The sequence below is a fragment of the Danio rerio genome, chromosome 25 (assembly GCF_052040795.2).
Source record: "Danio rerio strain M-AB ecotype USA chromosome 25, GRCz13ab, whole genome shotgun sequence".
Lineage (NCBI taxonomy): Eukaryota > Metazoa > Chordata > Actinopteri > Cypriniformes > Danionidae > Danio > Danio rerio.
In genome coordinates, this window is record NC_141045.1 from 11649815 (window position 1) to 11660922 (window position 11108).

At 36.6% G+C, this 11108-nt stretch overlaps 1 protein-coding gene across 8 annotated transcripts in view; it reads right to left on the reverse strand.

Moving 5' to 3' along the window:
• The window catches only part of tesmin (testis expressed metallothionein like protein), a 31696-nt gene extending 23891 nt beyond the window's left edge, over nt 1-7805 (reverse strand). For 2 of the 8 annotated variants that reach the window (XM_087310272.1, XM_087310271.1), the window contains exons 1-4: nt 7461-7582; nt 6136-6498; nt 1951-2043; nt 1766-1855 (exon numbers count right to left, since the gene is read on the reverse strand). In XM_087310272.1, coding sequence (XP_087166398.1) covers nt 1766-1855; nt 1951-2043; nt 6136-6465 — 513 coding nt within the window. In that variant the 5' untranslated portion in view covers nt 6466-6498; nt 7461-7582. Of the gene's footprint in view, nt 1-1765; nt 1856-1950; nt 2044-6135; nt 6499-7460; nt 7583-7689 lie in introns of those variants that run through there. The other 6 variants (XM_087310276.1, XM_087310275.1, XM_087310269.1 and 3 more) reach the window with 5 other exon arrangements.
• Nucleotides 7806-11108: the final 3303 nt, after the last annotated feature.

An 11108-nucleotide genomic window follows, 5' to 3' on the forward strand; every position in this document is an offset into this window, starting at 1 on the left:
ATTGGCTTAATTAAGCGGATTGATTGTAGTAAAACAAAACGATACAACGAACCAGCCTATATCACAGTGTATTATGGTTGTGTAATGACCGAAATTACCATCTGATAATTTTTCCATTTTTTAATCTAATAGTTTGTATTAGGCCATTTGTTTTGTTCATTTCGACACCTCAAAAGAAAGATCCACATTGCTTCATGATCTGACTGCAGTCCCGGTGTTGTGGCGAGAAATGCACCCCTGCACGGACCCCCTCCATAGACTTTCCTTAGCATTCATAGTGTACATTTAAAAAAAAACTCAAAGGCCATAATTGATTAAAACGTAAGCTAATATGATTATGTTGATGGATCAGGCAAGAAATGAAATGCATTTTAAATCTAGGTTTACAAAAAAATGAAAAATAAAAATATTGACAGTATTAAAGATTGATTTAATAAGCCGGTTTAAAAATTAGGCATTTTGGTGGGTTTTAAACAAATAAAAAACATAAAATTGTTGTAGTTTTCAACTAAACCACACATTAAACAATTCACTTTAATCAAATCAGTATTGTATTTAAATTAAATCGTTTTTAAATTGTCAGTTGTATTTAAAGAAAAGTTATGCTGAAAAACTAAATGGCTGACTTCTTTTTTTTGGTGGGACCAGAGAAAATTTTGGCAGGGCAAGTAAAAATCTAAACCACTTGCCCGATTGGGCCAGTAGAAAAAATCCCTGGCATTGAACCCTGCATTGTGTATGAATGCGTATAAGAGTGGATGGGTGTTTCCCAGTACTGGGTTGTGACTAGAAGGGCATGTGCTGCGTAAAACATCACCAAGTATAGTTGGCGGTTCATTCTGCTCTGGCAATCCCTGATAAATAAAGGACTAAGCTAAAGGAAAATGAATAAAGATATTTTTCCAATCTAATTATTGCTTATTAAACTGATTATACAATACCTCATTATAAAAATAAGCACAACCCTGTTAGACCGTGCGCTGGGGCGCAGAGCATATTTTTCCGTCCTTAAAATAGCAAAAGTGAATTCGGACACGGCCTTTATGCTTTTGCGTCATGCGCTTTAGACTTTTGGCCTAGATCATTAAAATAGAGCCCTACGAATGAGTGAAAACCTCAGCAGAAATTTTGATTGGCTGGTGACATTTTCTCCACTCCAGGATAAAAATAGTGAGGCCCCATCTGATTGGTCAAATTTAGATAAAAAAACCAATGTACATACATGCATACATAAATACATGTAACTTATCACACATGTCTGCGATATGAATATTGCGTACATTAATATAACCGCAATAAAAGTAATGTTACAATATATCAAGCAGCCCTAGTTGGGAGCCTTGCTGTAAATGGAGGATGAGGGAGCTCTCTGATTTCCCAGAAAAAAAATAATAAATTGTGCGTCAAAGACAAACAAAGGTATTTTGGGATGAACAAAGAGGATTGGAATGACATGACGTAAAGTAATTAAAAATATACGTTTAATGCGCAACCATGTAGAGACAGAAATGACATGCCATTATGAAAATAAGATATTACATACAGCTCTTTAGCTTGTTGATTAAAGGAAGTTGTGATCTGGCGCTCTATAGAAAATAAAATTAACTTGTTGGGGCGCCACCCTACTATAATGGTAGGGTAAACACGGAACGCTTTAACCATATGTCTTCAAATGACTCCTGCTCACATGCCTGACTAGATTTGTTTTAGTCTTTAAACTATTGTTAAAATTTCATTTATTTATTTCATCATCTGAGAGCATTACCTGACAAATATTGGATGTCTGAGCTGGAATCTTCTCCACCATCTTGTGCTGGTCATGGGGTGACAAAAGAAGAGCGTGTGGCTGATTACCCTGATAAATGACAGACAAAGAAGCCATTTAGTCCCTCTGAACCATGCATATGCTTCACAAACACAAACATCTTCAATGCGGAACATTATATTAACATGTCTGAATCCTTGGTGTGTAGAATAACTGTCCAAACTGTAAACATCTGCACCATCAGAGCCCAGACTGGAGACAGTTCGACAGACGTCTCCCTTATAAGATAAAAAAAAGAATTATATTACATTTAAATGCATAGATTTCAATTTAAAATTTGGTACAAAGCACTTAAAATGGGCACAATAAGCACATAACATATTTTTAAGCCAGTGCACAATAGTTAATATAGCAGGTCACTTAATATAATGTAGTGTTGTATATTAGAGTTTGTAACATTTAAAATGATACCTTTTAAAATACTTATACTCGATACCAATATACACTCACCGGCCACTTTATTAGGTACACCTGTCCAACTGCTCATTAGCAAAACTTTCTAATCTGCCTATCACATGGCAGCAACTAAATGTATTATGGCATGTAGACATGGTCAAGACGATCTGCTGCAGTTCAAACTGAGCGTCACAATGGGAAAGCAAGGTGATTTAAGTGACTTTGAACGTGGCATGTTTGTTGGTGTCAGATGGGCTGATCTGAGTATTTCAGAAACTGCTGATCTACTGGGATTTTCACGCACAACCATCTCTAGGGTTTACAGAGAATGGTCTGAAACAGAGAAAATATCCAGTGAGCACCAGTTCTGTGGGTGAAAATGCCCTGTTGATGCCAGAGGTCAGAGGAGAATGGCCAGGCTGGTTTCAACTGATAGAAAGGCAACAGTAGCTGAAATAACCACTCGTCACAACCGAGGTATGCAGAAGAGCATACCTGAATTCACAACATGTCGAAGCTTGAGGCGGATGGAGTACAGCAGCAGAAGACCACACCTATAAGCTAAGAACAGGAAACTGAGGCTACAATTCGCACAAGCTCACCAAAATAGGACAATAGAAGATTGGAAAATCGTTGCCTGGTCTAATGAGTATCGATTTCTGCAGGGATATTTGGATGGTGGGTCAGAATTTGGCCTCAGCAACATGAAAGCATGGATCCATCCTGCCTTGTATCAACGATTCAGGCAGTTGGTGGTGGTGTAATGGTGTGGGGGATATTTTCTTGGCACACTTTGGGCCCATTAGTACCAATTGAGCATCGTGTGAACGCCACAGCCGACTTGAGTATTGTTTCTGACCATGTCCATGCCTTTATGACCACAGTGTACCCATCTTCTGATGGCTTCTTCCAGCAGGGAACCGCGTCATAGACCACGAATCATCTCAGACTGGTTTCTAGAACATGACAATGAGTTCACTGTACTCAAATGGCCTCCAGTCACCATATCTCTATCCAATAGAGCAAATCTGCAGCAACTGCGTGATGCTATCATGTCAATACGGACGAAAATCTCTGAGGAATATTTCCAGTACCTTGTTGCCACAAAGGATTAAGGCAAAAAGGGGGGTCTAACCCGGTACTAGGTGTACCTAATAAAGTGGCCGGTGAATGTTTATTGTCATAGCATTATTTAAATAATGTTTATGCATGTCTTTTTTTTCTTTATTTGACAATTTAAAATCTCATTCCCACCTTAAAAATATCTCAGATGTTTTACTACTCATCCATAAAAGTCTCAAAAACATTTTCACTTGCCCAGCTGAAAATAAAATAAATAAATAAATAACTGAACTAAGGAAATTATGCCACAGCATTCCAATAGTTTCACAATTCTTAATTCAAATTCCAACATTAGAAATAAAAAGGGCTAGCCTAAAACTTATAGAAGATAAGTAAACTGAGTCAGTAATTGTTCATTCATTTATTTTCTTTTCAGCTTAGTCCCTTTATTAATCTGGGATCGATACAGTAGTACGAACCGCCAACTTATCCAGCACATGTTTAACGCAGCGGATGCCCTTCCAGCTGCAACCCAACACTGGAAAACATCCATACACACACGTACACTACGGTCACTTTAGCTTACCCAATTCACTTGTACCACGTTTTTGGACTGTGGGGGAAACCGGAGCACCCAGAGGAAACCCATGCCAATATGAGGAGAACATGCAAACTCCACACAGCAATGCCAACTGACCCAGTCGAGGCTCGAAATAGCGAACTTCTTTCTGTGAGGCAATTGTGCTACCCACTGCGCCACCGTGCTTTATGTATTCTTCAGGTATATTTTTTTGTTGTTATTTTTAATGTTAACAACATGTTTGGGCTGCAGTCACTTTAAAACATTTCTTCCTTTAATTCTTAATTTATTTTTAGTTCAGTATCTCGTAGTTCTTCTTAAGTGTTGAATTTTATTTATTTTTTACATTACTACCTAATATTAAACTTTTAACTGTTTAATTTTGTGTTTCTAATCAGTTTTGTAAATGTTTTTCATTTTAGATTTAGTTGTTTTAGTTTCAGGTTATTCATTCATTCATTTTCTTTTCGGCTTAGTCCCTTTATTAATCTGGGGTTGCCACAGCAGAATAAACCACAATTTATCCAGCATATGTTTTACACAGCGGATGCCATTCCAGCTGCAACCCATCACTGGGAAACATCCATACAAACTCACTCACACACAAACACTAAAGACAATTTAGCTAACCCAAATCACCTATACCACATGTCTTTGGACTTGTGGGGGAAAACAGAGCACCTGGAGAAAACCCACGTCAGCACAGGGACAACATGCAAACTCCACACGGAAATGCCAACTGACCCTGCCGAGGTTTCAGGTTATACTAAAAGAAAATAAGGAACTATAATCTGGGCATTTAGCTGAATTAAAATGAGTTTTTATTTATAATACGCTTATTTCACGCGGCCGCCATTTTAAAGAACCAAAGCGAGGCTGCGGTGGGAAGAAACCTGGAAGTATAGGACCAGCACTCTAAACATTGCAGTAACATGCTGTGTACTACAATCCTCCAGCTGTTGCCGAGATTAAAAAATGCAGAAAGTTTAATTTAAACAATTAAAAGCAATTTAGCATCAAACAACATCACAATCTCAGTGATATGTTTAAGTGTCCTCCTAGGCTTCAGTTCATGGCAGCAGGTAAACACCATGGGGACGCTTTCCTGCCTCAGCCTATGTAACCTGGTGAGCGATAAAACACTGCAGTCCTCTGTAGCACACTCTTGTGTTGTCTGTAATAGTGTTGTCCTGGTAACATACTGAAGTTTTAAAACCGTCTATTTCCCGCTAACATGGAAGCGCCGCTGAGCGCGGATGACTGGACTGATCTTCACAGCTCTGATATCCCTTTTTATTTTTATCATTCATTCAGAACGAACCTTCGAACCACCAGGAAGGCGAGGAAATGATAAATTTGTGTTACTTTCTTTGCTGATAAGATATACAGCCAGCTACACAACATTCCAATGTAACTCCCACTGATACTTCCGGGTTTCTTCCCACCGCAGCCTCAATTTCACTTTTAAAAATGGCGGCCGCGTGAAATCAGTCTATTAACAGTAATTTTATTATAAGGAACCAAATAATGTTATGGTTATAGCCAGGACCAGAAGGAATCTGCGGACGTTTTTTGCTATTTCTGCTGAGAATTTTGGTAAAAATCTGTGGCTTTCTGCTGAATTATTTTGGGAGCATCCAGCGGAGTATCATAACTAAAACCTTAATATATTAAATAAAAAGTAATAAATTACTGAATAAAAACTGAATAAATTCATATTTACACATTTACTCAAGTAAATAAATAGAATTAATAATTGGTCTAAAAATCTCCAGAAATCTGCGGAATTCTGCGCGAGCAGATTCCGTGTGGGCCTAGTTATAGCTTAATATAATAACTGATTATTTTTTTATTTCAACTCTAAAGTCATTTCCCATATAAAAATTAATCACTTGAGACGTTATGGGATAGTTCACCCATAAATGAAAAATGTACTCACTATTTACTTGCCCTCAAGTGCTTCCAAAGAATTCTGAAAACCTGTAACCATTGACTTCCATAGTGAGAAAACATATGGAAGTCAATGGTTACAGGTTTTCAGCATTCTTCAAAATACCTTCTTATGCATTTAAAAGAACAAAGAAACTCAAAGAGGTTTGAAACAAGTAAAAAGTGAGTAAATGATGACAGAATTAAAAAGATTTAGGTGAACTATACCTTTTAACTAACTGTTTAAAAGTAGGGTATTGTGGTTTACAGATGAAAGGTAATGCTAGTGTGAATATTCAGCTTTATCCATTGAAATGTCTCATTAAATACTCAGCACACTCACTGATGACATGCTGTATTGAAAAGCCTCATGGGATGGCCATCCACCATACTGTACATGCTGATAATGGCTCGGCTGAGCCAGCAAGTATTCGGAATAGGCCGCTGAGCTAAAATGTGCAACTTGAGGTATAGGATCACGTGCTACGGGATGAAGAATCCTGTATGTGGTGTATTCGTCCTCCTCCATTCTGGAGTATACAGGTTCTGCTGAAGTCTGATGGCTGACGAGATTTCCCATTCCAGGACTTCCATGAGGGTGTTGGAAAGGGGCCACTGACCCTTCAGGCAGGGCTATTCTGTAGGTGTACTCGTGCCCTTCCAGCTCACTCATTTTCCTGATACTGTAATGGTTCAGAGGATGGCGCTGGAGTCACAAAGAAAAGAGAACATCATATCAGTATGCTAAATGTTCGTTTTAGTATACACATTAGTCTTTTATGTTAGTCAGTTAGTTATTTATTATTTAAATCCTTGGTTTTTGTTTAATTTAAAAGTTTAATAATTTGTTATATTTTATTAGTGTTTTATGTATCCATAATTACTATTTATAAATGTTTGAGATTTATGCTATACTAAATGAAATCCAGCTAAATGTTATTGACATTTAGATGAAATCAAATACTTGTTTTTATACATTTAATTATTGTTAACAGTTCTTTTATTTTATTTAAAAATAAAATTGATGCATTTAAGTAACAAAAACTATTTATAAATTTAGATTAATTAACTATAACCCTGATCAAATTGGTTCAACATAACCATTTTAACTGTAGTTAGTTCCAGTTATTGTATCCTACTTCAATTGTTTTGAGCTAGAACTAAATGAAATGAATATGGTTAATAAATATGATTATTTAGACACTGTATGTTTCACGACACTGATGAACTATGGTTAGTGTAGCAAAACCATGGTTGCTGTATTACGTTATACTATGGTAATCATAAATCAACCATGGGTTTGCTACACTAACCATAGTTTAACCATTTAGTAAAACAATGGCTAAATAACTTCATTCTGCCAAAGAAACATGTCTATACTACACTTTTAGTATAAGAAAAAACATGGATAACGTTTATTTTCATAAGGGTAACCATTGTTTATATTTTTACTTTCAGTCAACACTGGTCTTGAATGACTAGAGTAAAACAACTAATAAATGTTCGTTTATGAAGTAAAATATACACAAATAGACACGTTTTGTAAACGTATAACGTTAGTAAACGGCCCCAGCTAACATAGCGATTCGGCTAATCATTTCCAAAGTCTGTCATTTCATTCGCCTCAGGAAATTATTATGAAGCCTATCGAGATTATAATACACTTACCAGACAAATAAGCAAATACAGAATTTTAAAATTACAATATTGTCTTAGCTGACACTGGATGCGTTGTTGACGTGACAGTTACTGTAAAAAAAGTGAATGTTATGAGTTCGCGCCACAGGGTTGCCAAGTCCGCGCATAGGCTACATTTTTATCACTTGCTGCGGGTGGTTAAAGGTTTTATGCATGAATTCCATTTATTATATGGTTGCCTTTAAATATTTTACTGTACCAAATTTATATTCCATGACATAAACTGTGCTAGGATGATGAAACAAGAGTAAGCACACTTTTGTTGCACAAGACTTTAGCCAGAAAACCAATGTAACTTAATAAACTAGTTTTCGTTTCCATGGTAACAAAAATACAGGACTTTTTTGAGTACACGAAAGGTAACGACTATTTTTATGATAACATCATGTTTATAATTACGATTATATAGTGTTTTAAATGTGTTTTAAAGGCATTATAATGCATTCAATGAGATAATATATTAAACGAATGGGAATAGCATATTTAGTTTTGATATAGGGTTTGTTTGGGAAGGTGTGTTGCGAAAATCTGGCAACCCTCATATAAAATCACACTTTAAATAGCGTTGTAAGAAGCTCACCTCATCTAAAGACATTTGGTACACTAATACAAAATTAATTATGTCATATTTGCTTTAGTACAAAATGGAATTGATTCAAAAAGTACAACTTATTTTCTTATCCAGCTAATAATTCATTCATTCATTCATTTTCTTTTCGGCTTAGTCCCTTTTTTAATCTGGGGTGGCCACAGCGGAATGAACCGCCAACTTATCCAGCACATGTTTTTATACAGCTGATACCCTTCCAGCTGCAACCCATCTCTGGGAAACATGCATACACACTCATTCACACTCATACACTACAGACAATTTAGCCTACCCAAATCACCTGTACCACATGTCTTTGGACTGTGGGGGAAACCAGAGCACTCAAAGGAAACCCACGTGAACACAGGAAGAACATGCAAACTCCACACAGAAACACCAACTGCTGAAAACAACAGCTTAAACCAGCCTTGACTGGTTGGCTGGTTTAACTGGTCAACCAGGCTGGTTTTAGAGGGGTTTGGCCACTTCCAAGCTGGTTTCCAGCCATTTACAGCCTGATCTTAGCTGGTCAGAATGGGAGTTGGGAGATGACCAGCTAAACCCAGCATGACCAGCTTACCATGGCTGGGAGCCCAGCCAAAACTATGTCCAGCTTAAACCAGGTTGGTCAAGGCTGGAACATGACCAGCTAAAACCAGCTTGACCAGCCTGGATTAAGCTGGACATAGCTGGTTTTGGCTGGGCTACCAGCCAGGCTGGTCAAGTTGGTTTTAGCTGGTCATTTTCCAGTCTGACCAGCTAAGATCAGGCTGGAAACCAGTCTGGAAATGTCCAAAACCCCTCTAAAATCAGGCAGGTCGACCAGCTACAACCAGCCAACCAGCATTAGCTGGTTTAAGCTGTTTTTTTTTCTCAGGAGGGCCAGCCGACAGCTAATAAATTACTTGGAAAATACTATATACATGTCAAGAAATGGTCAAATTGTGAACATTTTATAAAGGAGATTAAACAATATGGTACTACACTATGAAACCTTAAAAACAGGAAGGCTAAAAAAACATAGGAAGCATTATGTAAATTTCATCTGATTAAATAAATGTTTTTTTATTATAATTATCTTACCTGTTAATTTATTTTACTCCTGTCACCTGTTTATACTTTGATTGTACAACTAATATAATTTCTCTCATTTTTGTTTTGCTTTATTTGTTCATAATTGTTGTGAGATATTCTTGTACTAAGTTTGTACTCATTCATTCATTCATTCATTCATTTTCTTTTCAGCTTAGTCTTTTATTAATCAGGGGTCGCCACAGCAGAATGAACCACCAATTTATCCAGCATATATTTTACACAGCGGATGCCATTCCAGCTGTAACCATTACTGGGAAACACCCATACACACACATACACTACAACAATTTAGCTTAACCAATTCACCTGTCTTTGGACTTGTGAGGGAAACCAAAGTACCCGGAGAAAACCCACTCAAACATGGAGAGAACATTCAAACTCCACACAGAAATGACAACTGACTCAGCCGGGGCACGAACCAGTGACCTTCTTGCTGTGAAGCGAACGTACTACCCACCACGCCACCGAGCAGCCCGTACATTTAAACAATAAATAAATAAATAATTTTAAAAGGGAAACTTACCTCATCATTACTAAATATATAATACATTTTGATTGCTTTAAACCCCATATTTCCCATATCAGAGACTTTTTGGATGTTTTTTTCCAAGTTATAGACACTAAAAAGAATAGTTAAACCTGATAAGCTCACGCGAGGTCGTCTAGGCAAGGTGAAGTGTGATGAATTAGATTTTTTGAATTTAGATTTTTTTTGCAATATTCATTTACAAGTGTGTGTGTCTTCGTGTTTTTGTGACATATGAGGACACAAATTTGTATAATGAGCTACACTACAAGAAGGTTGTGAAATATGAGGACATTGCTCATGTCCTCGTTTCTCAAAAAGCTTAAATATATCACACAGAACGATTTTTTAAAAAGTAAAACTGTACACAGCGTCCTGAGGGTTGGGTTTAGGGGTAGGGTGTGGTTAGGACAATAGAAAATACAGTTTGTGTAGTATAAAAACAATGGAAACCTATGTAATGCAGGCCTGTAGCCAGCTTGGTTAAAGGGGTGGTTCTTTTTTCTCAAAACTAGGCCTAGATCTTTTTGCAGTTATTGGCCTCATTTTCTGTTTAACTATGAAACTTAAATACTGCATTTTAGTCACTTTTTAAGCACAAACTTTAGCTGGATTACCTTGTCAGATGGTCATAATAACCACACTTTTTAATGCTCCAACAATATTTTCTAAAGAGCTTAAATAAAAAAAATATAAAAATTGCTTATTTTTTAAAACACAAATGTATTACATTATATATCATTAGAAAAAAATAAGTATCTGTTAAACTTTTACATTAAAACCTGTGGCCCATTGCCATTTATTAGGCAAATAACAAACTGGCCAGCACATTCGACTTTCCTCAGTCACAATTAAAAAATAATAATAATTAAAAAAATCTATCATAATAATAATTTAGAGCTTCACGATTTTTCTAGCCTCTCTTGTAAAAAAAAAAAGTACATTTGAAATTTCATGGATAACAACAATAGCCATATTCAAATTAATTTGAAGATGGTCTGCTTTTGGTTATTTGTTGTTCAAGAATAAGATCCAAAAGTGTGTCTAAGTGCTGGTGAAGTGGGAATTTCGGACTCATATGGAGAAAACAGCCTTTTAAAACATGTTTTGTAACTGAAATCTACGTGCAATATCCTTAAAAGTGTACTTAGGATGCTTTCTTATAATTAGACTGAAACCATTTAAAACCCAAAAAGCCCCAAATCTAAAAATTGATAGCATGCTTGAGGCCTCTCCCAACAGTGATGTTATAATAAATGTGGAAAATAAATGACCATGTAACCATATTAAAGCGCCAGATAAGCATTGCGAAACCGAGTGAATGATTTTCTAATGCATTATCCATAGTCCAGTAAATCGGCTAAATCTGGAGGTTGGACGGATTATGAAACCAAACTCCGCCCCCAAC